Source organism: Hemicordylus capensis, chromosome 4 (genome assembly GCF_027244095.1).
Source record: "Hemicordylus capensis ecotype Gifberg chromosome 4, rHemCap1.1.pri, whole genome shotgun sequence".
NCBI lineage: Eukaryota > Metazoa > Chordata > Lepidosauria > Squamata > Cordylidae > Hemicordylus > Hemicordylus capensis.
The window spans coordinates 270,338,181-270,365,021 of record NC_069660.1 but is presented as its reverse complement, the minus strand read 5'-3'; the positions used below and the strand labels follow the sequence as shown (position 1 = coordinate 270,365,021).

At 45.3% G+C, this 26,841-nt stretch overlaps 1 protein-coding gene and 1 long non-coding RNA gene across 5 annotated transcripts in view; one reads left to right on the top strand and one right to left on the bottom strand.

The window, feature by feature from the left end:
- The window catches only part of LOC128322716 (uncharacterized), a 49,221-nt gene extending 41,643 nt beyond the window's left edge, over window positions 1-7,578 (bottom strand). For both annotated transcript variants that reach the window (XR_008305922.1, XR_008305923.1), the window contains exon 1: window positions 6,986-7,578. This is a non-coding gene — a long non-coding RNA (uncharacterized LOC128322716). The remainder of the gene's footprint in view (window positions 1-6,985) is intronic.
- On the top strand, window positions 1,084-26,290 carry LOC128322715 (tigger transposable element-derived protein 1-like). Of its 3 annotated transcripts, none has more exons than XM_053244522.1 (2): window positions 1,084-1,223; window positions 24,829-26,290. In XM_053244522.1, the coding sequence occupies exon 2, from the start codon at window positions 25,231-25,233 to the stop codon at window positions 26,143-26,145; it is 915 nt and encodes a 304-aa protein (XP_053100497.1). In that variant the 5' UTR covers window positions 1,084-1,223; window positions 24,829-25,230; the 3' UTR covers window positions 26,146-26,290. The 3 variants fall into 3 exon arrangements, with proteins under 3 accessions (XP_053100497.1, XP_053100498.1, XP_053100496.1); XM_053244523.1 differs by lacking the exon at window positions 1,084-1,223 and adding an exon at window positions 13,332-14,379; XM_053244521.1 differs by lacking the exon at window positions 1,084-1,223 and adding an exon at window positions 21,783-22,555.
- Window positions 26,291-26,841: the final 551 nt, after the last annotated feature.

The following is a 26,841-nucleotide window of genomic DNA, read 5'->3' as shown; positions in this document are numbered from 1 at the left end:
GCAGAAAAGAACTGCTTCTTTGCTGCACACATTGCCTGAGCACACATCTTCATATGTGCTCTGTACTGTAATCTGTTGGATTTGAGTCAAGTCTTTCTCCATCTTTGCTCTAACTGCTTTCCTTGCCGCTACATCCCTGTAGTTCTTCTGTATACAAGGGGCTAATTAAGAACCGGGTTGGGAGGACCACTTAGGAGCAATCGTGTCTACGGCCCTAGTTATTTATTTTATCATATTAATAAATAAAAGTTAGTTCACTATTCCAAGTCTGAATCGGCATCAACAGAATGACTGGCAGAAGCAACCTTAAAACCCTCCAAGGTTTCTTGGAATCCTATTGAATCCAATAACCTTCTCAGAGCATGTGACTAGCAATGTGTGTTATTCCTGAGACCACTTGGGATAAGCCCATAGTTGTCATGGCCGCTATGAACTCCTGAGCTGCTCCTGACAAAGTGGTCCCAAAGCTGCCCCTGACAGAGTGGTTCCCAACCATCATCAACCTGCCTGACTCCAATGCCAGCTCTGCAACCACGTCAATCAGCTCAGTTAGGGGTTGTGTTGGGCAGTGGGGTGAACGGTACACCAAGAGAAGTCTCAATCTGTCCCAAGTGCACACATTCAATATAGGCTAATTCCCTGACAGGCATCCTGATAAGGAAGCTGTTATTCTTAAGGACCATAGCTACTCCAACTCCCTGCCCATGTCCTCTTATCTGCTCCACAACTGGCAATAAGGGCAGGTGGGGCAGCCCCTCCCCTGCAACGAAAACAAGCTAATAAAGGACCAAATTTACCACCAGCCAGCGGAACCTTCAGAGAAGCTTCTCCTTCCTTGCCTGTAACTTTCCCCTCCCCCTTCTTCCAGCTCCTCCTCCCCTGCCTGTAACTTCTTATTTTTGTCTTACTGGCTGGAACAGCTGCTAAACAAGCTGCTCCAGCCAATCTGATTCCTAGGTGGCTTCTCCTGGCACTGCCCCCAGGAAGAACTAAAATAATGGGTTAGAAATGCACTTCCTGGTTGTTTCAGGGAGTATATTTTAAATACATTTTCCCTTCTTTCTGGGGGCAGTGCCAGGTGGAGCCTCCTAAGAATCAGAGTGGCTGGAGCAGCTTGAGTAGCAGTTGTCCCAGCCAGTAATGCCAAGAGAGGAAGTTGCAGGCAGGGGAGGAGGGGCTGGAGTAAGCTGAGTTCCCTGTTCTGGAGGATTCCCTGGCTGCTGGTAAGTCTGATCATTTACTAGCTTGTTTGTTTGGGGTGGGGGGATGTAATCCCTTATTTCTTCCTTCTGTCCCTCTTTCTGTCTTTTGTCCTTCCTCTCTGTTCTTTGCCTTTCTCCCTGCTTTCCCCCCGGGCATTTTTGCTTTCTGCTTTATCCTCCCACCCCACAAAACACTTCTGTTTTCTACTTTTGTCCCTGCTTTTCTGCTTTCTCTCTTTCTGTTTTCATAAATGCTGGCAGATGGGTAAGTCCCCAAGCCTGCTAGCAGGGGCGGGCAGGGGTGGTGGTGGTTAGGCAGCTGGGACCAGGCTGGACCATTAGCTTCCCCCAAACACGTCTCCGTGATACATACCAGGCCGGCTCCATCATCCACAATCAAGTTGTAGATGGTTTCTGTTTTAGTTTGAACTGATCTGGCATTATGAAGAAGCAAGGTGAGGTTCTGTGGGTTGTTGGTACTGCGCCCCAAGGTCAAAGAGCTGGCAGATGGAGGTGGAAAAGGTAACAGCTATTCCGTTTCTGATTTCCCTTCCCCTGTAAGGGCCTGCTGTTAATTAAAGCATCTCCTCCCCATGGAAACAGAAACTGACATGTGGCAGTTAACAGAGGCTATTCAAGGGGACATTAGAGGGCTGTTCATCATTTGTCTCCCTGTCACAATCAACAAGAAGCAGGTAGGCCTTAAAAGCAGGCAGCTTTAATTCAAAGGCCCAGGAGCCATGAAAAGGTCAGTAGCACTTTTTGCCTGTCCACCCTAGACAGGCTGGTACTGTAATTATATTTTATTGTGAGCAAACACAAAAGAATCCTAAGTGCATATACTAATATATTTAATCCTGAGATTGTAGTAAATATAAATATATATATAAAAATTTACATTTATACATTAAAAACAATGAAGTATTTAAAAAGCATATATGGAGATGCACGTGACAAATCAATAGTGTCATAAAATATCTGGCTGCTGGTTTGCTGGTAGTTGAGTCTATCCCTCAAAGGGGGAAAAAGTTATTGCAGTTGATCAGAAGGAATGCTCTCAGAAGATCATAATATGTCCACCAGTCTAATGGTGACCAAGGACGAGAATATGAAGTCACTTTAGTTGAAGACCAGTTCTTGGTCTTCCTCAGTGGCAGTAATGCATTGGTTCCATTCTCCTTGTTCCATTCTCCTTGCTTGAAAAATGTCCAATGCCACATTTGTATCAGAAAGGATTTTCTCCTAGCGAGCCTCACAATATTTTATTGCAAAGCAAAAATCTTGCAAATCATCTTCTTTATATATAATTCTCTTAAATGTACCCGTCACTAATCCCATGTGTGGCAGCTCTCACGAGAGTTCGCAAGCAGTTGCCAGATAGGATAGCGGCGGGAACGGGGAAGAAAATAGGGATTCTGGCCAGCGGCAGGCTGGCCTGACTGGCAGGAGGTGGTGGTGGGCCAGTCTGGCCAGCGGGAGCAGAAGCTGGTGGCGGACCAGCTCATCCAGTTGGAAGTGGTGGCAGGCCGGCCTGGCCGGCGGATGCAGGAGCAGTGGGAGCAGGAGGTAGAGGCGGCCACTACCGGGAGTTGGCAGGTGAGGAGGAGGTGGCGGGCTGGCTTTCTGGCTGGCCTGCCAGCCAGAAAGCACCATGGGGGAGAAGAAGTGGGCTGGCCAGCTGCCAACCTGAAAGTGCGGCGGGAGGGCCCAAGAAGCAGGTGAGAGGGAGCAGGCCGGCCGCCCAGAAAGCCGGGCGGGGGGGACGGCAATGGTGGGGCAGAGGTGGAGATGCTCTGCGCCCGGCCCAGCTATTTACATATCACAGCAACATGCCATGTTTACATGACCCAGAAACACTGGACAACAGTTATATGACAATATTGTTGTCTGGAATCTCCATAAACGGTGATGGAACAAAGGATGGCACTTCTAAAGAAAATAACTAGTGTGGAAGCAACCACAGAGTTCAATCCTGCAAGGGAATGAGCTCTCCAATCCCTTCTTCCCTATATTCTTGACTTCCTAAATTCAATCCTGTTTCTTTCATTGCTTCTGGAAGGGAGTTGCAGTGTGATAGCCCTGAGATTGTGGTATATTTCCATACTTCACAGGATTGGGCATTGTAGTTCCTTTTGCCACATTTCCAAACATACTCTAAAGGTAAAGTTGTGCCATCGAGTCGGTGTCAACTCCTGGCGACCACAGAGCCCTGTGGTTGTCTTTGGTAGAATACAGGAGGGGTTTACCACTGCCATCTCCTGCACAGTATGATATGATGCATTTCAGCATCTTCCTATATCGCTGCTGCCCGATATAGGTGCTTCTCATAGTCTGGGAAACATACCAGCGGGGATTCCAACTGGCAACCTTCGGCTTGCTAGTCAAGTCATTTCCCTGCTGCGCCATTAAGTGGCTAAACATACTCTACCCTCGTCCATATTGAAACCATTGTTACCTCCAGCTGGCTAAATGCCACTCATATCTATCTTCATTGGATAGCTTTTCTAATCATCTTTTACAAGGAAGTGTACTAACCGTTGGAAGAAGAGAAGGAGTCCCCTTGTGTGAATAGTCCTTCAATGAAGCTTATGCCCTCTAACTTTGGAGGTCACAATGGAAACTTGGAACCATCCAAGCTAAGTACTAGTACCTTAGTGTTGCCCTAAAATGTGTGTGAGTCCACTGCAACTAACTATGGAAACAACTTCGTGAACAGGCTTACTGTCTTCCAGTGCTGAATATCAAGAAGTATTCTGAGAGCTAATTTACTGCCCATGGTTATATTTCTTTTAGTCTTGTCACTATTTAGCCATGGGCTATACATGTTAATGCTCATAAGCCTGCTCTCTTGTCTGTGAATTCCAACACCTATCTAAGCAATTTCCTGACAAAATGAGCTTTGCTATTTTTATTCTTACTAGTCCTACAGAGGCACAGGCAGGATTTGTTTCTGTTACCCATGATACCATTTTGTCGAGCTAAGTTTGATATTCATTATGGATTGTGGCTCAGTGCAACAGTTAGGAATTATGTAGCATAGCTACTCTTATTTTAAAGGGCTAGGGGACCCATTTGTAACAGGTTACAAGCCTAATTTTATTGTCAAGTAATATTTTAATTAGGCCCCAAGGCCCAACGAAGCACAAAATTGCACACAAGAGTAGGATTTGCATCAGGAAAACTGAAGGGCCTAATGCAATTAAAAAGAAGGAATTTGAACCGGTGGTGTCAGCCCAAAAGATGGCCTCCAATTGCACATTTAACCTTTCAACAGATGGTGCATGTTCAAGAGTAATTTCTGTACTCCCAAGTGACTATTGGTTATTGTGGCCCCAAACTATTGATGAATTGTCTGTAGCATGATGCCTGAGGTTGATCAGAGCCAAGGAAGGGGTATGTGTGCATCTGGAAGATGGCATAGCTGTGCATACCCTATAAAGCCTAGAATGTGGCCTCTACTGGAGAATCTGGTTGCTGCTACAAAACCCCAAGAATATGCAGCTTCATTTCTAAGAGACCAAATCTAAATACGCGCAACCCCCCCCCCCGGTTATAAAGAAAACAAATGCTTGGGCAGTCCTGTCAAGAGATTTTTAGCTGGAATTTGCTGTGGCAGAGGTGAGATTGATTTCACTCCAGTAGTAGCATTTGGGGTTCTGGCAATAGATTTGGATTAAAAAATAAAATTAAAATAAATTCTGAATGTTCAGAATGCTCAGTTGAAGCAGATTTCAAGTCACTGTTGCATTCATCTCTTAAAGTTGCTTGGAACCAGTGTTCCCTCTAAGGCATGTGTGTGTGTGTGTGTGAACTCACATGTTTTTTGATGTCCACTCAGTTAATTTTAGATCCCACTCAGGTTTAATCAGGATGGTCCCACTCTGGCCCAGTTCACACGTACAGTTTAACTGCAGTTAAAGCTAGCAGTGGTTTTAACTGTAGTAAACCCAAATGTGCAAAACCGCAGTAAAGCCTCAAAAGTTAACTCCAGTTTGCCCTGACAAACTCCAATTGTGACCTGAGGTTTTCTCTAAGATATGCTACCAATAACTGCAGTTCTGCCACCAAAGCATTACACCCAAAGCCAAACTTGTCCCTAACTGCAGTTAAGCCCCTAACTTAACTCCAATCATAGAGGCAGCGTCCTAGAGCTTCCCAAGAACATGCCAGCAGTACGAACCAGGCTAACTGTGATTAGTTGTATGTCTGTGGCACAAATTAGAGTTCAGAACTGTAACTCCAGTTAGTGCTAACTACAGTTAATTTCGTGCTAACTACAGTTAATTTGTACATGTGAATCCGGCCTCTGAATAAATGTGCGCGTACACTGCCTCGATACTGCCGCCCAGAACAAAACTCATTCTGTACACAGATGAAAGAAATTAGAGAGAACACTGCTTGGAACCTTTTAAATTAGCAATATAAACAACACATGTTTGTGTTAATTTTCTCCTAGGGTAAATGGTACATTATTTAAGGATAAGGAAAAAATAGCATGTGTATAGATTCCAGTTTAATTCAGGATACAGAACAGTTGTGCTGCAGCTGTGCTTTATGTATATTAGAAGCATCGTGCTGGAAGGTGGTCTTGTAGGCCGAGACCAACCCCCTCTCCTTGATGGAGGAAATCCAGAGTGGTGTGTCCCCATCGTGTAGATGACTAGCCTCTGATGGAAGATTTCCAACAACAGCGAGCCCTTCCCCAAGTAATTTGTTCTATTTCCAAACTGCTCTTACCATTAAGAATTTCTCCTAATGTTCAGCCAATTGTATCTTAAGCCCATTACATCTAGTCTTGCCTTCTGGAGAAGCAGAGTACAAGTCTTTGCTCTTTTTCATGTGACAGCCCTTCAGGTATTTGAAAAGTGCTCTTATGCCCCCCCCCCCACAGGCGCCCATTTTTGTCCTGTCTTATCATGAGGCTAAACATACCCCTATGAATTAATCTGTAATGAAATCGTTGAGTTGCTTAGCTACGTCAGTGTAATTGCTGGGATGTACCAATGGTCATATGGAGATTTACACTGAAGTGTCTTCAGCATTTGCCTCCAGTCCTGAGTGATGGCAAGCTAGTGATTTATACTCACATTACAAATCCTTTTGGGGTGTGTCTGCCCTATTTTATTCCATTAATGATTACTGTGGTCAGTTATAAACAAAACTGATTATCCTTTGGGATTTCCTGGAGGGAGCAATGTCCCCACTGGGCTTGCCAGGTGGTAACGGTGAGGGTCAAGCCCTCCAGATTCCCTGGGGGAGCCAGTGACCCCACCCCCGGGCTGCCAGGTAGCATCAGCAAGCTCTCATGCTCTAGTTCATCAGTCAGTTGAACAACACAGTCAGTCCTGTGTTGTCTTTGTGGCAGCTCAGCAAGCTCTTAGTCTCGGCCCTTTCACTCTAATTCTCTGATTAGAAGTAGTATAACAAGGAGAAAAACTAGGGGTGCTCTCTGCATGCGGATGCTCTGCTCTGCCCAGAGCAACCCCATCCCCTAAGGGGAATAGCTTACAGCGCTCACATGTAGTCTCCCATTCAAATGCAAGCCAGGGTGGACCCTGCTTAGCAAAGGGAGAAATCATGCTTGCTACCACAAGACTTCTCCCCCCATATACCCCACCCTATGGGAAACTGAGAAGTCTACGCCCCTGCATTATAGCTTGTAATGACAGGCAGAATTCAGCTTCACCAATCCAGCTTATCAAGATGCCAAAATCAGTGGAGCAGAAAGGACAGACAACATCATGCTCTAACACAGTTTTCTGAGAACTTCCTCCACTACTTACCTGTGTAGGAAGGGTCTGGAAACTTTTGTTGAGAAGCGGTATGTTGTTGTTGTTGTTTGTTGGAGGAGGAGGAAGGGTTGGCTTCTCCTTCCAGAATGTTCCTTTTCACATTTTCGTGACACTAACAATGTGTTCATTCAAAGATCTATTTACGACTGCATTTCAGGCAATTATTCAGGCAATTCAGTTGTATATAATAACAAAATCAATTATTATGATAATCCACATTTTCACGACTGTATGTAACTGTTCAGTTCGGATCTCAGTGCAGTTTGTTACTTTGCCAGAATTCTCCTGTGAAGCAGAACTGTTTTTTTCTCTGGCTCACCATGGCCCTTTCCCCACAAGACCCACGCCAACCCTAAGTAAGTTACAGCCATGAGCATTAGATGTCTATTTTTGAAAGCTGTTTTCAAGAAACTTTGGAGATAATTGGAAGGTATCAAAAATTACATTAACCACCCCCCAAAAGAAATAGAAAGAATTATAAAAGAAAATGTCTGGGTGGTGAGGAGGAAAGGTTTCATCTGCATGAAAGTTGTATTCAAAAACTACTTGTAAGGGACTAGACTGCAGGGGAGAAAGAGTTAAAAGCTGGCTGCCCCCTATAGGAAGCCTAGGGGGTTGTTTAGACTCAGGGATGCAGGCAGAAGAAAACAGGGGGAGAGGAGGAAAGACAGTTTAGGAGAGCAGATACGGGGTTTTAGGTTTGGTAGGGGGAGTTCAGTAAAATGAGGGAGAATGCCTCAAATGCTTAGGTGGGGGTGGCGTTTGATCTGCACCCCTGCTTAGCCTAAATGACAAATCATGATTGGGCAATAAAAGAATGGGACTGGGACTCCTGTGCTTCCCCCTTCCCCTTCCCTTGCACATGGAAATTAGTGACTTCTAATCCTGGTGTTCAGCAACCAATAGCTTACTGTTTTGTCTGAACAAGCAAACTTTGGTTTGTGCTTTGGTGCAGAACAAGATCTGCAGGGAACCACAAATCATGGTTGGCTTACATGGCCGAAATGGCAAAACATAGTCACACAGGCAGCCTAGCACAGGCTCAGGCTAGGCTGTTTCTGTGCAGCGTTGGGATCCATGCAGCACCTGCCCTGCTTCAAACCCAGCCCTGCCCTGCTTCAAACCCAGCCTTTAGCCAGGGTTGAGGGCACTAGCATGCCCTTAACCCCAGCCCCAGGGGCATGTGAGTGCTCAAGGTGCTTGTTCAGTGCCTAGAGTACCTTTCTCCTGGGGGGTTCCCCCAGTGCACCATGGTCATCGTGCGGTTCATTGTGGGATATTCAGAGGCCATTTTCCCAGCCTCCAGAGATCCTCACTGCTCCAAGCAACCACACTCCCACCAATGAGGGAGGAACATCTGGGTGGGAAGGTGTGTTCCGTGCAGGGGCGTAACTATAATAGGGCAAGGGGAGACAGTTGTCAGGGGGCCCACTGCCTTGGGGGGGCCCCTAGAGGCAAGTCACATGACTGACTCCCCCAGCCACTCACCTGCCCAGGTTTCCTTCAGTTGTATTCATCCTCCAAAATGGATGTGAGTGTTAAGACCTGGAGCTACCAGAACAGCATGTCTTTCTCTAGTACCATTGAGCTGAGCTTCAGTGAGGGGCCCATTTTAAAACCTTGTCTCTGGGCCCACTCCAACCTTGCTATGCCCCTGGTTCCGCGCAGCCTCGCCTGCCCGCCCACACGATAGTTTGTTGCATACCAGAGGCTACTAATCACCGTGTGCAAGGAGAAGTGAAGAGGAGACGAGAGAAGGTGGAAAGAATATGTGAGCCCAAGGTGAACTCTGGCAAACCATGAGCAGCCCCGCAGTGGTCAGGAAAGCTGTTAGAGAGGGTTGTGAAATAAATCAAACTCACACATTTTATCAGGCTACTTTCAAGCCTACATGTGGAAGGGACTTAACTCTCCTCCTTTTCTTAATATCCCTAGTTTTGTCTTTGTTCAAAATGCATCATAATTGTATTTTTTCTATCAAGGACACTTGATACTCACTTTTTAAGAAAAAATAATATTTTCAAGAAACAGTAATTATTGTGAAATCTCCTAATTCAATATCCACATGAATTATTGGGTATTTTTCTTTTAAAAGGCCAGCTGTTAACAGTTGTTAACAGAATCTCGTGTTTTATTTAAAAATAGATTCCCAGCATCCCTGGTTACAGATAAAAGCTTGGAAGCCTGTGCTAATTTTTTAAAATTGGTTTTGGGATAGAAGGAGAAATGGAGCCTTCACATTAGTGTAATTCTTCCTCCCATTTTGAGAGGCTTTAGGCATTGGAGGCCATCCGAACGACGCTTGCAAACATTTATGAATGCCTCCAAAGTTACGAACTTTTCTGATAAACCGTCTTCACATCAATGAAGATGTGAAGAACAGCTTGCTGTTCCATAAAGGCATTTCCCCCAAAGTATTTATCAGTAAGCAGTTGGTTTTAAATAGCATACCTGTCCTCTTGGTAGTGGAAGGGAATGGAGACCCCACCAAATTTATTCATGCATTTGTCGCTCACCTATGTGCCATCTGAATCAGAACAATATCTTATACCTCATAATGAATCCATGCAGGAAACTCCAACTAGTTCAGTATGCAAGTGAGAAACATGGGCTATCGTCAGAACCTAGGATATTTAATTTCAAGTGCATGTAAATGACCATGTAACTCGCAAGGGCCACTCAGACGAAAGTGATTAAGGCAATTTCAGAAAGAGCAAACCTCTTTTCCCGACTCAGTGTTGAACACTGCATGTGTGCCAAGTTATTTTCTACTGTGTACTGCTTGCTATGTTGTTTTGTTTTGTGTGTGTGTTCTGTATGCCTTTTCTAGCCGAAAATCAGTACAAGATAGAGGACTTGATCCAGGAAGATGTGGAACTTTCAGTTCCATTGATTTCAATGCAAGAAAACTAAGTATGTGTTTAAATTTCCATTGGAATGGATGAGCCTTAAATGTGCTTATCTTTGCTGGATCATGCCCTGGTTATTTTGAGTTCTTCCCCCAGCCCCCATCACTGCCCCAAATTAGCATAAGATAAGCAAACATCAAGATATGCCATTTGGGGGTCATCATTAGCTATGCTGTACTGTGCTAAGGTTCGGAGTAAAGTTGGGCCCCTCAAGGTGACAAGTTACAGCCTAACGCTGATATCAGGATTCTTCCTCCCCCCACTTCATCTCTTCAAGCCTATGTGGTGTTGTGCCAGCACATTACAGCCATCTGTGTGTGTAAGAGATTCATCATCCTTAATTCTGGATAAGCAGAAACTTTGCTGCTGGGCAGATAAAAGCAGGTCTCTGTTAGCGTAATTCCCTCTTAGCTGGAAATCACACAATTCACCACAGTCTGTCTGATGTGGCTATGCACAGATGCATCACAAACCAATTTTAAGTTACAGACTATTTGAAACAATGTTGATTAGAATACTAATCATATTGAGCCATAAAAGGGCTTCTGTAGATTTCAGAGACCGTCTTTTACATGAGTCATTGCTGTTAAAAGGCAGAAAGTCAGCAGGCAAGTTGTAATATGGTGCACTCACATTCTGTGTGACACATTAGCTGTCACTCCATACAAGCTGAGCATGCACATGAAGATGCACCTAACACTCTTCTTTGGTGCATGTTATGGGGGAAATCAGAAATGCAACTCTATCCCCAGTCCAAAGGCAGGACTTGAAGCCCCCAGACATCCATCACACCCACCTACATATTATCTACCTACATAATACATAATAATGTGTCTGTTGGGATTTTTTCCATAGACATTGTCTCATTTCTTTAGACAGGGCATGCTTTTCTTTTTTGAATGTATCTATGTACTGGCTTGGGGGTGAAGTCAGCTTGTCTGCTCCTCACTTTTTGCCTTGAATTCAAACTGAGAGGTTCTCCCTCTCTTTTCATAAGAGAAGGTTAGTCTGTGAATTGTTTTCATAGCCTTTGTTTAGTTAGTAATAAATATCTAACTCTTGTTTCTCAGATGAAGTTGGCTTCTTGTTAAATTGCTTATAGAGGATAAGTAATTACTCTGCAACGGTGTCTTAACCGCCCAGAGAACTTGTGTTTTGGGCAGTATAGAAATATGACAAATAAATAAATAAGCAGAAGACAGGTATTCAACAGGAACGGGCCTTCAGAGTCAATAGCTTCAGATGGCTCATATAAGTGAGCCATGCAACATATTGCAAAGAAGCCGCTCATTAAGTCTAGCAAATTTGGAGCCCACACAAAACCCCAAAATGTCAACCACTCAGCCCCTGAGGATGAGCTATAACCCACACTAAATCGCCCTATAAGAGGGAGTCCTTGAGGGTCAAGGATTGGATTACATGGAAGCAAGAACTAATTCTAGTAGGCTTCAAATTGATTCCGAAACAAATCAAATGTATCTTTTAAATATATATATTTGATTGAAAACAGGAATGTTCTTTGCTTTCACAACTGGACCATATTTGAAAACCCATGGTGGCAGGGGGTACAATTTGGAGCCAGGAAATTGAGGAAAAGAAAGGGTTAATCTCCCATCTCCCAATACCCCCTGTAGAAGCTTCTCAAAGAGCCATTACAGACATTTATATATAACATCCAGTTTGAACTGAAGATTCTTATGGGTTCAGAGAACAGCTTGTAAAGACAGCAGCTCCTTTCACAGGGGTTTTGTTCTGTAGTACTCCACCAGAGGTTGTGTTCTGGGTCGGTGGGAGGGGATGTATTTCAGGGAGAGCTAGGATATGGGCAAAACAGCTGGGTCAGGGGAAAGGAGATATGTCCATTTTGACCCGGAAAGGTCAGAAGAGAGAGGCAGGGCTGAGCAGGATTCAAGGCAAATCAGCTTGGGAAAGGCAGTAGCTGAAGAGGTGTGGCAAAAATAAGTAGAAGATAAACAGGTTGCTTTAGGATACAGGCATAGGAGGTGGCCTATTCAAGGAGCTTCAAACACAAGCTCTTATTTTTTGTTCCTGGAGGGATTGTTGGGTGGCTAGAGCCAAAGAAAACCAAACTAGGAAACTCAAGCAGGTCAGATCTGCTGGCATTACAGGCAGGGTAGGGGTGAGGAGAACATAAGAAGATGTTCTGGCCCAAGACTTATCTGCTCCAGCATCCTCTTCCATTGAGTGGGCCACCACGAGAAATTTCTATTGGGGGAGACAGGTAGATATTGCAAGAAAGAGGTACCAGCTAGCAAGAGCGTGTGTGCGCCTCTGTCCAACAATTAACTGCTTTGCACTGTGCCTCTTACAAGGATCCTGTGAATCTTTGCTCTGTTTCTTCAGCTAGCGAGAATCAACACAGGCTTTGTGTGGCTCACAAAAGTGTTGTGCTGAATAGTCACACATGCCACTCAGAAGATCTTCTGCACCTCCAAACCAAACCAGGTGTGCTGTAAGTATAACAAGGTCTTATTAGGAAACCAACACATTTGTTTGCAGTACAGGCTGGTTTAAATTGGATTAGCCTAGATTTTGCATTTAAGGATTTATTTGTTTTGCATTGTTCTGCCATGTTCCTTTCAGCAGCCAAGAACGCCAAGTGGCTGTGTTCCCAAGGGTGCTGATCTGATATGAACTGTGCTGTTTTTCATTATTTATACAGCATCAGAAGTGTGCAGGATGTTTTATAGAAAAACAGACAATAGCCCCTTAAGGGCTTGCAATGTAAGAGCCATCTCCTACCCAATGTACACTGCTTTTCCCCACAGGAAACAAGGTGGCCATGAAGGCCTCAGATGGCTAGCAAATGCAGGACCAGGCTGCGTATCAAAGCATGATATTGCCATTATTAAAGAAATAAGTTTTGGTATTTGGAGAGGCTTGACAAGAGCTACAGCAGCCAGAAGGACATGTGATTCATGTGGTGGGAGAGTGTCTCATAAGGATACGTTGAAAATTGGTAATATCTATATATTTAATTCTCCTAAACGTACCTGTCGCTAATCCCATGTATGGCAGCTCTCGTGAGAGCAGCTGCCTGGGGGATAGTGACGGGGACAGGAGACAATGGTGGTGACGGGCCGGCCTGGCTGCCAGTCAGCCAGAGGAGGGCCAGCCTGGCCGTCGGAGGAGGCGGCACGCCGGCCTGGCCCGGCTGCTGGGAAGAGGAAGCAGCAGCGGGCAAGCCTGGCCGGAGGTGGCGGGCCAGTCAGCCGGAGGAGTCGGTGGCAGGCCGACCTGTACTGGCCACCCGCTGGGAGGAGGTGGCGGGTCGGCCTGGGCCGGCCACCGGGAGGAAGGGTGGGAGGAGGTGGTGGGCCAGCTTTCGGGATGGCCCACAAGCCAGAAAGTGTGGGCTGGGAGGGAGAGGAAGCGGGCCGGCAGCGTGTGTGTGGGGGGGAGGGGGAACAGCAGTGGTGGATGGGTGGACTGGCCAGAGGCACAGATGCTCTGCGCCTGGCCCAGCTAGTTTAAAAACAAACAAACCAAAACTTTCTGTCTTAAGGAACTATAGAGAAAAAAAGGAGTTTTAAAGAAAAACTAAAGCCCTGTTCAAATATTGAGCACATGTGTAATCTATATACAATGTACGAATATACAAATCTTTATGAGCATATAGTCATTCCCACGTTATGCTTTACACATCTATAGTAGTGCACTTTTTGTCTATTCTGCATTTGAGGGAGCTGAACCCAGGTTCACTTTTAAAATGAGCACAGGTCAATCATTCACAGAAATACATATGGCGGGCGTACAGACACCTGTATGCATGTAATGACTGAACAGGGCTTAAACATTAAATAAATAAAAATATGTAAATGCTAAGGAAAGGCTGATCTATAGGCTCTGACAAGGAAGAACTCCCCCCCACACCCCACCCCGCCCCAAAGCAGGACTGGTTAATTTTTCTTTAATGGCTGCAGCCCTCCACAGACACCTCATACTATGATGAAGCTGTCTTCTGAGAGGGATTTTACAGAGGCCCCTGATAGACTTTAAGGGCACTGGGTAGCACTAAACCAGGGCTGTGCGGCTTGCCTGCAAATGTTGGCCTACAACTCCCATAATCCGTGGCTATTGGCCACTGTGGCTGGGGAATATGGGAGTTGTAGTCCAAAAACAGATGGGAGTGGGACTAAACTGAGCAGGCCTGCTAAACCAAATGAGGAGGAATTAGCATTAATGTTGTGTTCAGGTATGATGAAAAATTTTCAAAAAATTTATGTCTATATAAACTGCTTTGGGAACTTTTGTTGAAAAGCGGTATATAAATATTTGTTGTATTCGTATTGAATAAATTGTGGCCTGTCCCCTTAAATACAACCTAGCCTCCTCCCATGCTTCACTTCCCTTTCCTTGCTGCAGGCCAGAGATTTTAGAGCCCTCCCAGCAAGCTATACTTCTGTTACTACTGAGACCTGAGTGGACCCTGAATGATAATTCAACAGACCATATGTAAGTGTAGCCTTTTTAAAAGGAGAGGCTGGCCACAGACAGCACTTCTTTCTTTATGCAAACTTTCCCCACTTCCACACTGGAGGTTTAGGAACAATTCCTTGGCAAAAAATAGACGGAGATTGGTATTCGGACAGCGTTTTGAAATCAGGTAGAGGATGAACCACCCTGGAATCTCATTTATTAACCCTGATGGACAGAAATGTTGTAAATTGATGCAGAACTCTGACACAAATAGGATTATCAACAGCTGAAGGCCTTGCCCACCTGTGGTGGTAAATGGAAACTGTAGCATCAAAAGGCCCATCCTTGTAGGATGTCGGAGTTCTCCCCCTAGAATGTCCAGGGCACAGGCAAGCTACTGAATATGTCTCTCCATCCCCATCTGTGTCTCCCATTGCATTCTTTGCTTCAGGAAATCTATGTGCAGAAGTCTATTTCCACACATGGGTTTCTGCTGCTGATTCAGGCTGATAATCTGTAATACAAAAACATAAACTAACAAATGGCAAGCTAAACAGGCAAAGAGTGTTAAAATAAATGTTTAGTCTTTATTTGCCTTTGGCTGCTTGTTACAGTCTTTGAATTTCTAAAGCGTGAATAGTGTTATGCTTCACTAAGAATCCAACACTTTGAAATCCACATGGAAATAATTGGTTTTAAAATAGCCAGCTCATCTCTCCCAATACATCTGCTACGTATGACAGTATAGACATTAAGAAGACCATAGGCTGCTTTTAAACTTGTTTGGCTCAAAGCCCTGTTGACTTTCAGCTAGCAATGCTGAATAATTAACCAAATATGTTTGGGAGTCTTCTCTTGGATTCCTATTAGTGCAGAGTACACCTGAGTGCACCATCTATAGGGGATATGAATCTCAGTGTCACCATCTCAAGCAGGGCAGCCAACCACTGAATTTAGAAACAGTGGTTAGAGGACATGGGGTGTATTTTGCTGTATAACCTGACTTTCCCATGAGCAGCCGGGCTCTGTAATGAAATTGGTGCTACCTCACAGTAAGGGAAGCAGTATTCAAATATGGAATGTCACGCACACAACTTTTGAAAACCATTTTCTTTTTCTCGAGAGCGAAAACAATAGCATTTCCCCACAACGTGACTAGAACTTTGTAGAGCCATTGGGGGTGGGGGAAGCTAAAATTGCCAATGAGGGTCAAGGTTTGACCACTGGCTCAACCGCTTCTGTTCTAAAGATACCAAGGTAGAGGGAGAAATAGATCAGTGGTAGAATATGTACTTTGTATGTATAAGACTCCAGGTTCAGTATCTGGCAGTTCCAGAACAAGGAACATGGATTGCATTCTGGGAAAACCCTTGCCAGAGACTCTAGGCAGTGGGTGCTGGTCAGGGTTGAGCATACTGAGCTAAATGATAGCCCAGCAAACATCTTACTTGCAGATAGTGGTGTGCCCGAACTGGTCCGGAGCCATGCAAAAGGCCTTTGGACCGGTCCGGAATTCAGGTGGTCCAGTGCGGGGGGGAGTGTCGCTTGAAGGGCGGGGGAGTAGTACTTACCTCCCGCTGCTCTTCCCTCTCCGGCGCTCGACTTTAAGGAAACGTTTTTGGTTCCTCCCTGCCGCCCCTGCCCCCATCGTTGTCTGCAAAACTCCAGAGCAAGTAGAAGCTGGCGCCACACATGCGCCTGTTGCGGCGCGCACACTCGTCGCCACCGCTGGCGTGCATGCGCCACATACGTCACACGCAAACGTGTGACGTATATGTCGCACGCACACACCACAACAGGCACATGCATGGCGCCAGTTTCTACTTGCTCTGGAGTTTTGCAGATAACGATGGGGGCAGGGGTGGCAGGGAGGAACTCTGCTGCCCCCAAAATGTTTCTTTAAAGTCGAGCACCGGAAGGGGAAGAGCAGTGGGAGGGGTAAGTACTACCCTCCCGCCCTTAAAGCGACACTCCCCCCAGTGCTGGACTACGCCTCCGTGGTTCCATGCACATCCCTACTTGCAGAATGGAGGTGCTCAGATGGGGAGAGAGAAAGAGGTCACATGCCATCCTATCAGGAAGCCATCATGTAGATGTACCCCTAGAAGCAGTGCCTGGTCTCACTATAAATGAGTCTTACTGGTTTTATATTGCTTAGTGAAGTTAAAGTACAAGGCAAGCTGATGTACACAATAGGATTATGCAAATTTTGCATTTTGCACTATACCAATGCAGAAAGCGATCATAGGTCCATCTAGCTCAGTATTGTCTGCACTGACTGGCAGCAGCTTTCTCCAAGTTTACCAGCCCTACCTGGAGATGCCATCTTGGGATACCTTGGAGATGCCATACCCAGCCCTACCTTGGAGATGCCATCTGCATACAGAGCAGATGCTCTGGCACTAAGCTATGGCCCCATCTCCAAAGCTGGCATACATGGGTCTCCCATCCAGGCACCACAGCAACACCTGCTTAGCTTCAGCAAGGGGGTTGTGTCGTGTGCCCTTAGACCAAAGAACTCAAATGTGAAATTGTCGACCTCCTTGCAAAAATATATAACCCTGCAATCGGGCTCTGTACCGGAGGACTGGACAGTAGCCAATATAACACCGATTTTCAAAAAGGGATCCAGGGGCAATCCGGGAAATTACAGGCTGGTTAGCTTAACGTCCGTTCCAGGCAAATTGATGGAAAGCATCCTCAAGGATAAAATTGTAAAGCACATAGAAGAATAGGCACTGCTGGGGGACAACCAGCATGGCTTCCGCAAAGGTAAATCTTGTCTCATGAACCTTCTGGAGTTCTTTGAGAGTGTCAACAAGTGTGTGGAACAAGGTGATCCAGTTGGCATAGTATACCTGGACTTCCAAAAGGCTTTTGACAAAGTTCAAAGACTCCTGAGGAAACTTAGCAGTCATGGGATAAGGGGACAAGTACATGTGTGGATTGCTAACTGGTTGAAGGACAGGAAACAGGGTAGGAATAAATGGAGAGTTTTCACAATGGAGGGAGGTGGGAAGTTGGGTCCCCCAGGGATCAGTACTGGGACTGGTGCTTTTTAATTTATTCATAAATTATCTAGAGGTAGGGGTGAGCAGTGAGGTGGCCAAATTTGCAGATGATACCGGACTATTTCGGGTGGCGGAGTCCAAAGCAGATTGTGAGGAGCTCCGGGGGGATCACTCCAGGCTGGGTGAGTGGGTGATGGGATGACAGATGTGGTTCAGTGTTGGTGGGTGTGGGTTGCCCGTTGGGATGAAGAACCCCAACTTCAGGTACACATTGATGGGATCTGAGCTGTCATTGACTGCCCAAGAAAGGGATCTTGGGGTCGTGGTGGACAACTCATTGAAAGTGTCTACTCAATGTGTGGCAACTGTGAAGAAGGCCAATTCCATGCTAGGGATCATTAGGAAAAGGATTGAAAATAAAACTGCTACTATTATAATGCCCTTATACAAAACTATGGTGTGGCCACACCTGGAGTACTGTGTACAATTCTGGTCACCACATCTAAAAAAGTACATTGTAGAACTGGAAAAGGTGCAGAAGTGGGCAACCAAGATGATCGGGGGCCTGGAGCACCTTCATAGGAACATAGGAAGCTGCTATATACTGTCAGACCATTGGTCTGTCTAGCTCAGTGTTGTCTTCAAAAACTGGCAGCAGCTTCTCGAGGCTGCAGGCAGGAATCTCTCTTAGCCCTATCTTGGAGAAGCCAGGGAGGGAACTTGGAACCTTCTGATCTTCCCAAAATGGCTCCATCCCCTGAGGGGAATATCTTCCAGTGCTCACACTTCTAGTCTCCCTTTCATATGCTACCAGTGTGGACCCTGCTTAGCTAAGGGGACAAGTCATGCTTGCTACCACAAGACTTGCCTTGTGAGGCAAGACTACAACACCTGGGGCTATTTAGTTTGGAAAAAAGGTGACTGCAGGGAGACATGATAGAGATCTATAGGATCGTGCATGGTGTGGAGAAGGTGGATAGAGAGAAGTTCTTCTTCCTCTCGCATAACACTAGAACTAGAAGTCATCCCATGAAATTGATTGCCAAGAAATTTAGGACCAACAAATGGAAGTACTGTTTCACACAACACATAATCAACTTGTGGAATTCTCTGTACAAGATATGGTTACAGCCAACAACCTGGATGGCTTTAAGAGGGGTTTGGATAACTTGATGGAGGAGAGGTCTATCAATGGCTACTAGTCGGAGGGCTATAGGCCACCTCCAGCCTCAAAGGCAGGATGCCTCTGAGTATCAATTACAGGGGAGTGGCAGCAGGAGAGAGGGAATGCCCTCAATTCCTGCCTGTGAGCTTCCAGCGGCATCTGGTGGGCAACTGTGTGAAGTGGGATGCTGGACTAGATGGACCTTGGGCCTGATCCAGCAGGGCTGTTCTTATGTTCTTACCATATTCTGAGACAATCCTGAGTATACGCTTAAATATCCTGAAAAATATAAAAAGTAAGGTTCTAGGTCTTAAAGCTGCAAAAATAATCTTGCAAATCTAAGAACGAGAGAAAAGATTGAACAGAATTTTCAGTGGTCGGCACTGGGATTTCAGAACGAAGTGTTATTTTTTGTCCTTCCCTAAGCCTATCAAAAGCAGGATAAATTATGAAAAACATTTTATGTAGATGGTAAAAATTGAGCTATTCATCTTGGGCAATGTGCTATCTCTTCCAAAAGTTTCGTACCCCGAGTGATTTGATATAATGACCTGCACAATAGACGGAGTGAGCTGGCTACCATCATAGTTCTTAAAGCTACTCCTATGGAGTGAAATAGATTAGAATGGGTTACTGCAGATGACTACTGGATTGTGTCTCCTGCCAGCTCTGATGGGTTCTTCCAAATTCTTCCATCTTTGGCAAGTACCAGAATATTTACAGGATCCTTTTGATAGCTGAATAGCTGATGAATGAAATGAATAACTGAATAGCTGATTTCTGTGCTTAAGAATGAACTGAATGCTAGGTGCACAGAGGCTCAGGTTTGTGGTTGGGTTTTTTGGGTGGGGGGGATGCCAACTGTATTGGCATTGTATAGCAATCATTTTGATAACCTACGTGATACTGATGTTAAGGGAAGGCAAAGACAGATTAATGCGCAGTTTCATTACATTAATATATTACATTTTGCTAAGTACGATGGTAAAAATGGGCTTGACTTGCCATCTGTTTAAAGCTGCTCATTTCTGCTGATAACTGGAAATAATCTTGTTTGCCCACACACCCACATGCACACACCATTTGGATAATTCCCTTTTTCTAACTGGACACAATATGCATGTGCTCTTTCTGGGCCAGTGAGGTGTAGTGGATAGACTGTCAGACTAGGATTTCAGAGTGTTACCACACTTGATCAGACGTGTCAGCTATCATGGTCCATAACTGTACTTTTATTTGAATTGGGGGAATAAGCTCTGAAACCAAGTGTGCAATAACAAGGAATTGCAATCTAGACACAGGCAAATATCAGCATTAGGTACCTCTAGAGGAGCAAATGTCACCTTAAGTGGTGCAGCGGGGAAATGCTTGACTAACAAGCTGAAGGTTGCTGGTTTGAATCCCCACTGGTACCTATATTGGGCAGCAGCAATATAGAAAGATGCTGAAAGGCATCATCTCATACTGCATGGGAAGAGGCAATGGTAAACCCCTCCTGTATTCTACCAAAGAAAACCACAGGGCTCTGTGCTCGCCGGGAGTCAACACCGACTCGACGGCACAACAACAAGTAGGGAAACAGGCCAAAGGCCCTTTACTGGGAAAAAGTAACGTGTTTTACCTGTCTGTGAACATGTGCAGCTATCTTATACTGAGGCAGATCAGTGCTTCATCTAGCTCACTATTGTCTCCAGGGTTTCAGGCAAGGATTTTCCTCACCCTAATATGAGATGCTCATGGACATGTTCTGGAACCTTCTGCATGGAAAGGATATGCTCCACCTGAGCAGTGGCCCTATTCTCATATGTACTCCTCCTGAATGTAATAAAGTTGGTTTCTGGAGGCTTGGATAGCTCTTAAATTTAAATTCTCTCTCCTTTGAAGATTGTCAGTTTGACCATTTCCATTCTAATATCTGGTCATTCTAATGCTTTGGGTCTCTTCTGGCAATCAGTGTCCACTTAGCTGCATCTGTGTCTGACACAATGACAAGGGCTTTTGTTTTTGGTGCTGGACCAGCTAATGAGGTTTGAACACGTTGTGGCTAACTGTGTGCCACAGGGACGGGCTAAATTATCAGGCAAGACACTGTTAAATGGTGACACTGTCAGATAACATGGGGCGATTTCTTTCGCTGCCTTGAGCTTTTGCGATTACATCTTTAACACATCAATAACTAAGCCTCTGGTTAGCAAAGCTTGCCCAAGCATGACTAATCGGCAGATGAAAGTGTCTTTGTGGGGATTAGCTTTAATGAAAAGAAAAGGGATAGTTATTTTGGTAGGTTGAAATCTTTCATAAATCAAAGCAAATACTGACAAAGCAGGTTCATACAGTAAGAATGAGGCTATTGTGGGCAAAATTAAGGGAACAGCTACTTTTATATAAATCACAGGCGAGAGTAGCATTTGTAGGGGAGTCCATGGGAACGAGACCATTTAACTTCAGGTGTAAAGAAAGTGATATTTGGCCACTGTTAAAACATCCTCTTACCAAAAAAAAAAAAAAACCCAACAGATGGATGGGGCACAATTATTAGTTTTTCTTTTCTTTTTAGCAGAAGGTGCTTGGAATTTCCATCCAGGACCTGCAGGAAGGCATAATAGCTGGTGTGTTCTGCATCAGGCATATCAGCTGGTATTCTTGCCACAAGACCACCCTGCTGAAGGGAGATCCTCCAATGCCCCAATGACCTTTCCAGATGAGTGTGCTATTACACACAAGATGCACAGCCATCAATCAGTAGTTGCAAGGATCCAAAGTCTTCCTCTCGCCCAATACATCTAGCGTGGGAGCAAACGTCTTCGTCACATTTGCACATGGGGAAAGAGTATCTTTCCACCATGCAAGCTGCAGTCTACAGTTTGCTTGTGCTTATGCATGAAGCTTAACTTAGTGGTCAGTTTCTGCTATTTCATATTTCACTGAGAGAGCAAAGAGATTTCTGGCGGCGGCGGGGAGACATTCTCAGCAAGACCGAAAGACCTTATAAAGATTAAATTACAAAAAATCTGTGCATTTTAAGAACGTGTGTTGTAGTAACTTGTTTGACATATTTTTTATGATGTATGAGCAAGTAACTAACTTCAAGATAGTCTTCTGAATTCAGACCCGAGTTCAAATCCCCATTCAGCCATGAAACTAGCTGGGTGACTCTGGGCCAGTCACTTCTCTCTCAGCCTAACCTACTTCACAGGGTTGTTGTGAAAGAGAAACTCAAGTATGTAGTACACCGCTCAGGGCTCCTTGGAGGAAGAGCGGGATATAAATGTAATAATAATAATAATAATAATAGATTGGTACCTGTGTAAAGCAGGATCTTCTTGGTAGTGGCCCTATGCCTCTGAAACTCCCTTCCTAGGGAAGCCCCCCTGGCCTAGTCCCTTTTAATATTTAGGAAGCCAGTGAAGTCCCTTTGTTTTGTCAAGTTTTGAATAGATTTCTTGTACTTCCAGTTTTATACTTCTTGCTTGCTTTTATGTCATTATTGATAGTGGTTGACAATGATACAAAGGACTCAATGAACAGAAGTAGCCCTGCAGTGCCACAAAAAGGCAGGAGCTTTACAGTGCTCCAGCCTTGTTCCACATCCAGCGGCAGCAAGGAGGGGGCAGGGGGGATTTTTCACTTCTCTCCCCTCTCTGCAAACGAGTGGCCTAAAGTATTGCGTTGCCTGAATCAAGGCTCCAAATGCTGCCTTGCCATAACCATCCATTGCAAGCTTTGAAAGTGGAGCAGGGAGGAGGAGGGGAGGTTGCCAGAAGCCTACTTTTCTCTCCTCATGCTTCTTGCAGGTGTTCCAGAAAATGAGGAATGGCACCACTTGCAAGGGTCAGTTCAGTCCCAAGGAGCTACTCTGATGATTATCTTGCTCCCCATCTGCTGCCCCAATAATCAGTTGCCTGAGGTGACTGCCTTACTACACCTCATGAAAGGGCCGCTCCTGTCCGCAAACACTGTTTTCACTGCCAGGAACATGTCCATGAGATCAATGCTATGACCCTGACCTCTCTCTGCTGCTGCTCGGATGTATCAGGTCAGACTTTATTGTGGATACTGCACCTGTTGGGATTTTTTTAAAGTGCCTGTTGGCAGAACATTTGGATTATAAATTTGTATAAAGATGGGGTTGCACTGGCCTAGAGCCCAGTGGATGAGCTGTGGGAGAAAATAATGAAGATGCCTTTGTACATTACAGGTGGACCTCACTATACGTAGTTCTTCTAATTGTGGTTTTGCATATACACGGTCCAAAAAAAGGCACCTTACCACTAGCTCTGCAGACACAAAAGGGTTAAAACCCACATATCCATGGTTCCTAGGAAGCTGGAAATGACCATGGAGGTCATTTTCGGCTGCCATTTTGTCTGCAGGGGCCATTTTGTGGTTCATTTCATCAGAAAAATGGAAAAGGGGGAAATCTGTGATTTCCCCCATTTGGGATGACGGGGTGTGTGTGCGCGGGGGCATTGCTGGACACCAGAAGATCCATGGAGCGTGATAGGACACTTTGGCCTATTTTCACATTTCAAGGTTATTTTTCCAGCATCTTTTTGGAGTCTGAGAACCTAACCCCCATGATTCCATAGACTTCAACAACTCTTTATCCATGGTTTCATTACCTTCAGTAACCTGTGGGAACAGAACCCCTATGGATAATAAGGTCTACCTGTATTTATCAGATAATATCTGATGGCCTTGAGTAGCAGCAGATAAATTTCAACAAAGCTTAGAAAGTATCCACTAAATCCTAGAAATAAAATATGATTTTAAAGGGCATCCAGTTGAGCCCCTTGCCCAATTCCAGACTGTTCACCTATTAGCTTTAGAAATTTGACAAGGACGAGAGAGAAATATAATATGGTACTTTTGGTCTCTTCAGATAGGGCAGGCTATCAACAGCAATAAAAAACAATGAGGGAATAAGCTGTAGATTTGAAACTAGCAGCGTTATTAATCAGTTCTTAGTCTTTTTGATCCTTTCACACATTATTTATATATGTAATTCTCTAAGGCATACCCGTGGCTAATCCCGTGCATGGCAGCTCTCACGAGAGTTCAGAGAGCTGCTGGATAGGTTAGCCACAGGATGGGTGAGAGGAAAGATGGTGGCGGCTGGCCGACTGGCGGCAGAACAAGCGGGGGGACAAAACAGAGGCAGGCTGCACAGGTAGACAAAACGGTGGGGGACGGGCAGGCAAAATGGCGGTCAGGAAGAAGGCGGTGATGGTGGCCAGCCAGCGGGCCAGCAGGCAGGGGAAGGAAGAAGCCTGGAGGGTGGAGGTGGGTGGGAGAGAAAACAACGGTGACTGGGGAAACGGCAGTGGGCGGGTGGTGGGGAGGGAGGCAGCGGCAGGGCAGGCAGCTAGAGGAGCAGATGCTCTGTGCCCGGTCCAGCTAGTGTAAGAGTACTGAGGAAAGTGTCTACCTAGGGAACTGAGTGGGGCTCAGAAAAATTACACAACTGTCCACCTGTTAATAAATTAGAAAATGTTAATTAGCAACAAATTGGCCATATACATTCTGGGTGACACTAGAAAGAATCAATAACTTAAGTAAGATTAGTGAACACTGATTACAGATTCTTACCAAATATGTTATGTTCAGTGATAGTATCAAGCTATTCTTATTTCAGTAGAAAGGATTGGGTATCCTAAACTGAGTACTATAGTTTGGCAGAGCTACATATTCATGACCAAATCTTTGGCTGCCATTATAACAGAACTTGTTCCAAAAATAGACTTCATTCTTTTCATGTCTCCTATCTAATTTACATAATTGTGTTTGACATGGAAAAATCACCATAGATCAAGTGCATACATATATTTCAACTGCTGACTTGTTCTTCTGAATATATATTTAAACAGATTTATATCCTGCCCTAGGAAATGAGTGCCTTCAGTGCCCCTACCACCAGTTAATCAGTGTTGTCAAGTTGTATGGCTTGTGCAGGCTTGCAAAATCTAGTAGTGTAACAGGCCCTCCTGTCCCCAGCCTTTGCTAGCAGCTGCCTCTCGGTAATGTGCAGCTTTGCTGCCAGTGCTCTCCTGCAAGCATGACTTCTCCCCTTTGCTAAGCAGGGTCTGCCCTGGTTACATATGAATGGGAGACTTCATGTGTGAGCCCTGTAAGATAGTCCTCTTAGGGAAGTCTGAGAAGAGCATCTTAGATTCCAAATTCCCTCCCTGGCATCTGATAGGCCTGAGAAAGATTCCTGCCTGCAACCTTGGAGAAACCCCTACCAGTCTACATATTAATCATTTTCTTTGTTTGTTTGTTTGTTTGTTTGTTTGTTTGTTTGAAATACAGTGGTCCCTTGACTTACGAACTACTCAACATCCGAATTTTTTGACTTACGAACAAAAAAAGTGGCCGCACGCTTACGAATTTTTCGACATCTGAACGGAAAACCGTTGGTGGTTTTAGATGCGGTTTACTCGACTTACGAATTTTTCCGAATATTTTTTTTCGAAAACTGCTTCTCCCATGGCGCTTTGCGTATGGGAGGCTTTAAAACCCCTGTGCCATGCTTCCAGACCTCTGTGGGTTGTACGAGGCGTGGAGTGAGGAGGTGTGGAGTGGCGTTGGAGAGAGAGAGAGAGAGAGAGAGAGATTTGGAGCCAGTTGGAGTTGCTTGGAGAGTGTTGGAGTTTCTTTTTCCTGCAATTCTCTACTGCTGGAAAGGTACTGTAGGTTGAGAGGCTGAGCGTCATGTGGCGGTCCAACGCCAAGGCCTGGGTCACACGGGTCCTGTTTGTGGACTGGGTGAACCAGGTGTTTGGTCCAACAGTGAGGAGGTACCTCCAGGAGAAGAACCTGCCCCTGAAGGCCATCCTCTTGATGGACAATGCTCCTGCACATCCTCCTGGGCTGGAAGAAGACTTGGCGGAGGAATTCAAGTTCATCCGAGTCATCTTCCTGCCACCCAACACCACACCCCTCATCCAGCCGAGGGACCAGCAACTGATTGCCAACTTTAAGAAGTTGTACATGAGGGAGCTGTTCCGGCGTTGCCTGGACATGACGGATGGGTCAGGCATCATTCTGGCTGACTACTGGAAGCACCATTTCGATATCGTGAGCTGCCTGCAGCTCATCAAAACTGCGTGGGACAGTGTCAGCCAGAGGAACCTCAACAGTTGCTGGAAGAACTTGTGGGCAGCCTGCGTTGCCTCCACTGAATCCAGCACACAAGAGCAGGCCGTGGTAGAGGAGATCGTCTCCCTGGGGCAGACCATGGGCCTGGAGGTTTCAACACAGGACGTGGAAGAATTGGTCGAGGGACACAACCTTGAACTTTCCACCGAGGACCTGTTGAGCCTGCAGGAACAGGAGCAGCAAGGGGTGCAGCCAGACACACCTGAGGAGCAGGAGGAAGAGCCAAGGCAGTTGCCTTCGTCGTCTTATAAGAGGGCCTGCGAACTGTGGGGAGAGATGCAGACCTTTGTGAACGATCTCAGTGAGGATCAGGCTGCAGCCCAGGAAGCTCTGGAGCACTTTGATAATGTGGTCATTGCCCCATGGCGAGCAATGCTCCGCAAGAGACAGAGGCAGCAGACCATGGACCAGTTTGTGGTGAAGCAGGCAAGGCAGGAGGAAATGTTGGCTGAGGCTGAGGCATGTTGAGTGTGCCTGCCTGCCTTTAAAGTGCCCTGAAGTGACCTGCATCAGGTCCCCAAAAAATGATAAAGTGCTGTTGTAAATGTTTATTGTTGAAAAGTAATGTTGCTGTGCAGTTTGCATGTCTTTAAAGTGCACTTGATAAAGAGTTTTGCACAAAAAACTGGGTGTCTGGGTCTTTTTCCAATGCATTCCTATGGGAAACCGCTTTTTGACTTACGAACTTTTCGACCTACGAATGTGCATTTGGAACGGATTAAGTTTGTAAGTCGAGGGACCACTGTATTTCTATACTACCCAAAACTTGCGTCTCTGGGCAGTTTACAATCAAAAACATTTAAAACGTTAAACCAATTAACAATTAAAATCATTTAAAAGAATAAACATTTAAAACCCAGTATTAAAATAATTTAAAACTAGAAACTTAATTAAAAGCCTGGGTGAATAAATGTGTCTTCAGTGCCTTTTCAAAAGTTGCCAGAGATGTGGAGGCTCTTATCTCAACAGAGAGAACATTCCAAAGTCCAGGGGCTGCAATAGAGAAGGCCCGTTCCCAAATAGCCTCCAGATGGGTTGGCGGCAACCAGAAACGAACCTCTCCAGATGATCTTAACATGTGGTGTGGCTCATGGCGAAGAAGGTGTTCTCTTAAATACCCAAGGCTTAAGCAGTTTAAGGCTTTATAGGTAATGACCAACACCT

What these genes read in the sequence shown, in the direction of transcription:
- LOC128322715 (XM_053244522.1), top strand. Translation starts at nt 25,231, where the DNA reads ATGTGGCGGTCCAACGCCAAGGCCTGGGTCACACGGGTCCTGTTTGTG.